Source organism: Perognathus longimembris, chromosome 24 (genome assembly GCF_023159225.1).
Source record: "Perognathus longimembris pacificus isolate PPM17 chromosome 24, ASM2315922v1, whole genome shotgun sequence".
In the NCBI taxonomy this organism is placed as follows: Eukaryota; Metazoa; Chordata; class Mammalia; order Rodentia; family Heteromyidae; genus Perognathus; species Perognathus longimembris.
Window position 1 is genome coordinate 1050289 of NC_063184.1, and position 3607 is coordinate 1053895.

At 41.9% G+C, this 3607-nt stretch overlaps 1 protein-coding gene across 1 annotated transcript in view; it reads right to left on the reverse strand.

The window, feature by feature from the left end:
- The window catches only part of Tnip3 (TNFAIP3 interacting protein 3), a 20508-nt gene extending 17772 nt beyond the window's left edge, over positions 1-2736 (reverse strand). The window contains exons 1-3 of the mRNA XM_048333352.1: positions 2704-2736; positions 2526-2603; positions 673-753 (exon numbers count right to left, since the gene is read on the reverse strand). Of these exons, the coding sequence (XP_048189309.1) occupies positions 673-753; positions 2526-2582 (138 nt within the window). The 5' untranslated portion in view covers positions 2583-2603; positions 2704-2736. The remainder of the gene's footprint in view (positions 1-672; positions 754-2525; positions 2604-2703) is intronic.
- Between the last annotated feature and the right edge of the window lie 871 nt (positions 2737-3607).

Here is a 3607-nt window from a genome sequence, read left to right on the forward strand (position 1 = left end):
TAAAAATTGTTTTAATTTTTTATTATTTCATTTATTTGTTTGTTAGTTTATGTCTGTTGTGAGGCTTGAACTCAGGGCTTGGGCACTGCCCCTGAGCTTTTGTGCTCAAGGCTAGAACTCTTCCACTTTGAGCCACAGTGCCACTTCTGATTGTCTAGCGGTTGATTGGAGATAAAAGTCACACTCTCCTACTTGAGCTGGCTTCAAAACATGATCCTCAGATCTCAGCCTCCTGAGCAGCTAGGATTGTAAGAAATGACCCACTGGCCCCCGGCCTATTTATTTACTTATTTTTCTGGCAATGTTCCTTCACCCTATGCATTTGGATATACATTCAGGAAGTTCAGACCCTGAATCAACTCTGGAAAGCCTTTAAGGGTGTGAATGTTAAGATATGTTAATTTGCAAGATATGCAGGACTCCGGTGTTAGGCTCACAGGATTTTTAGGGGGAGCATACTGAGGTTTGGGGAAAGTTAGGATTACAGTTACCAGATTTAGGACTCTGTCAGTTTTTTCTTCCATTATTACAAAAACAATGATTTTTTAAGGAGGATTTTCTCTCAAAATAGTGAAATTTGTTCTCAGGGAGATGAATGTTGTGACACACACTCTTTTACTCTCCAGCATTAACCCAAAACATGTGAAACTGTGACTAATATTTTTTAATTACCTCATTTCTCTGTTTTTCCAAGCACTGTATCTTATGCTCTAGGGAATTTGGCAAGTTCTTTCTTCTTGATGATTGAGCATACTTTAACAAAAAGAAAGAGAAATGATTGAGATTTAACAGTCTCCACAAGGAACAGGAAACCTGGCCCAGGTGGTTCATGCCCATAATCCTAGCTAATCTGGAGGTTGACATTTTTTTTATTTTATTTTTCTTATTTATTGTCAAAGTGATGTATAGAGAGGTTACAGTTTCATACGTTAGGCCTTGGGTACATTTCTTGTACTGTTTGTTACCTCCTCCCTCATTCCTCCCTCCCCCATTCCCCTTTCCCTTTCCCCCTATGAGTTGTTCAGTTGGTTTACACCAAACAGTTTTGCAAGTATTGCTTTTGTAGTCATTTGTCTTTTTATCCCGTGTCTCTCGATTTTGGTATTCCCTTTCACTTTCCTAGTTCTAATACCAGTATAAACAGTTTCCAATGTACTCAGATGAGATACAGTGATAGTGCAGGTACAACCACAGGAAGGGGATACAAGAGGATCATCAACAATTGAAGCTACAGTTTTACATGGCATGTTGAAAGTAATTACAACAGTGATATAACAGTCATTTCCATAACATGGAGTTCATTTCACTATTTGAGGATCAAGATTCAAAGATAGCCATGTAGACAAATCATACTCTTATCTTCAGTTAACCAGCAAAAAGCCAGAAGTGAAGGTGCAGTGGAGTGGCAGCCTTGAACAAAAAGCTGAAGCTGGGCATTTATGGCTCACACCTGTAATCCTAGCTACTCAATAAGCAGATATCTGAGGATCCCAGTTCAAAGCCAGCCAGAGTAGGAAAATCCACAAGACATCTACAGTTACACACCAGAACAACAGAATTGGAGCTGTGACTCAAAGTGGTAGAGCAATAGCCTTGAGCAAAAGAGCTCAGAGCCAGCACCCAGGCTCTGGCTTCAAGCCCCATGACCACCACCACCACTGACAAAAAGCTGAGAATACAGTGCCCAAGCCTTGAGTTCAAGCCCCAGCACACACACACTAAAAACCAAAGAGGAGCCAGCAAGGCATTTGCTTCTGCCTGTTTTCTTAGCTACTCAGGAGGCTGAGATCTGAAGACCACCATCTGAAGCCAGCCAGGATAGGAGAGTCCATGAAACTCTTAACTCCAGTAAATTACTCAAAAAGCCCCAAGTGCAGCTGTTGCTTAAGTGGTAGAGCACTAGCCTTGAGCAAAAGAAAAGGCTTAGGGACAGTACTAAAGTCCTGAATTCAAGCCAAGGAGTAGCACAATTTTCTATTTCTTGTCACATTAAAAGTAGTGTTACTTGTTTTACATGGACGCAAACTCCTCTGAATTAAAATCAAAATATGGAACATGTAGAATTGGGGGTCTAGAAGGATTTGGATGATTTAAGCCCATCATCTTGTAAAAGAAGAAAACAGCCCAGTTGACTGAAAAATATATGACAGTCACCCAGAACCTTTTTTTCCCCATCAGTCCTGGGTCTTGAACTCAGGGCCTGAGCAGTGTCCCTGGCTTCTTTTGGCTCAAGGCTAGCACTCTACCACTTGAGCCACAGTGCCACTTCCGGCTTTTTCTGTTTATGTGGTGCTGAGGAATTGAACCCAGGGCTGCATGCACACTAGGCAAGCGCTCTACCGCTAAGCCACATTGCCGGTCCCCCCAGATACTTTTTTGTATATCAATTCCTATTGGTTAAAAATCGATAGCAGATCTTGAAGAAAGCCAGTGACCTTCTGTGTGTTCTTGGCGCAACACAGCTGATCACCAGGAAGGACAGCAAGGTGGAGCTGGTTAGGGGATCTGCAGAGACGTATTCTTACCTCTGCCTTCTCTGTGCAACTCCCACCCTTTGTTGCAGGTGAATCCTGGACAGACATGGGAGCTGGATTTGCAGGAATCTTGCAAAACAAAACAAAGAGGAGGAGGAAAAGAAACCTCCTAAGGATTTCTTTTAAGATGAGATCAAACATTCAACATTTGATTTTAAAAAATACACACCACTGTAAGCTCCCTGATAGAAAAAAGCAGCAGTGATTTTTTTTTTTTAGTATTATTATTAAAAATGAACAGAACTGCCTCTGGCTGCTCACTACATGGAATGCAGTTAGGAACAGAAACTCTGTTTTTAGCTTTTATTCTTTTCCCATCAGGGATTTCCCAGGATGTCTCAAGAAGGCAGGCTGTGTGTGACTAAGGCCTGGGCAGACCAGGCAAGCCAGATGTAAATTTTTATTCTCTCTTTACTGGCAGCTTCTCTCCCAGCAGAAGGAAGTAGCTATTGCGGAACCTTCTGCAGGCAAAGTCTTTCCTCAGTACCCCACTTGCCATGCGTTTCCCATCTCTCCCAGAGTACTTCGCTAACTAACTGCTGATTTATGATTTTTTTTTTTTTTTTTGCCAGTCCTGGGCCTTGGACTCAGGGCCTGAGCACTGTCCCTGGCTTCTTCCCGCTCAAGGCTAGCACTCTGCCGCTTGAGCCACAGTGCCGCTTCTGGCCGTTTTCTGTATATGTGGTGCTGGGGAATCGAACCTAGGGCCTCGTGTATCCGAGGCAGGCACTCTTGCCACTAGGCTATATCCCCAGCCCATGATTTATGATTTTTTTGACAGCTCCACTACTAATTTCCCTAAGTCATGACTTTCTGGCAATATCTTCTAATGTGTGTTTTAATGCATAGAACTTAACAGGCCATGCAGAATTATATACATGCTACCCATTCTTACAGAACTAAAAGAGAAAAGAATTCATGGCAAAAAAAAAATTAAGTCATTGTTTGCAAATTTCACCCTCTGAACTGGCAGAAGGGTTAACTTTGATTGTCAAATGGAAGACTATCTTTCTCTCATTGATAAAGGTCATCGATAAAAGAGTTTGGAAATTAAATATTTTTCTGCCCTAATT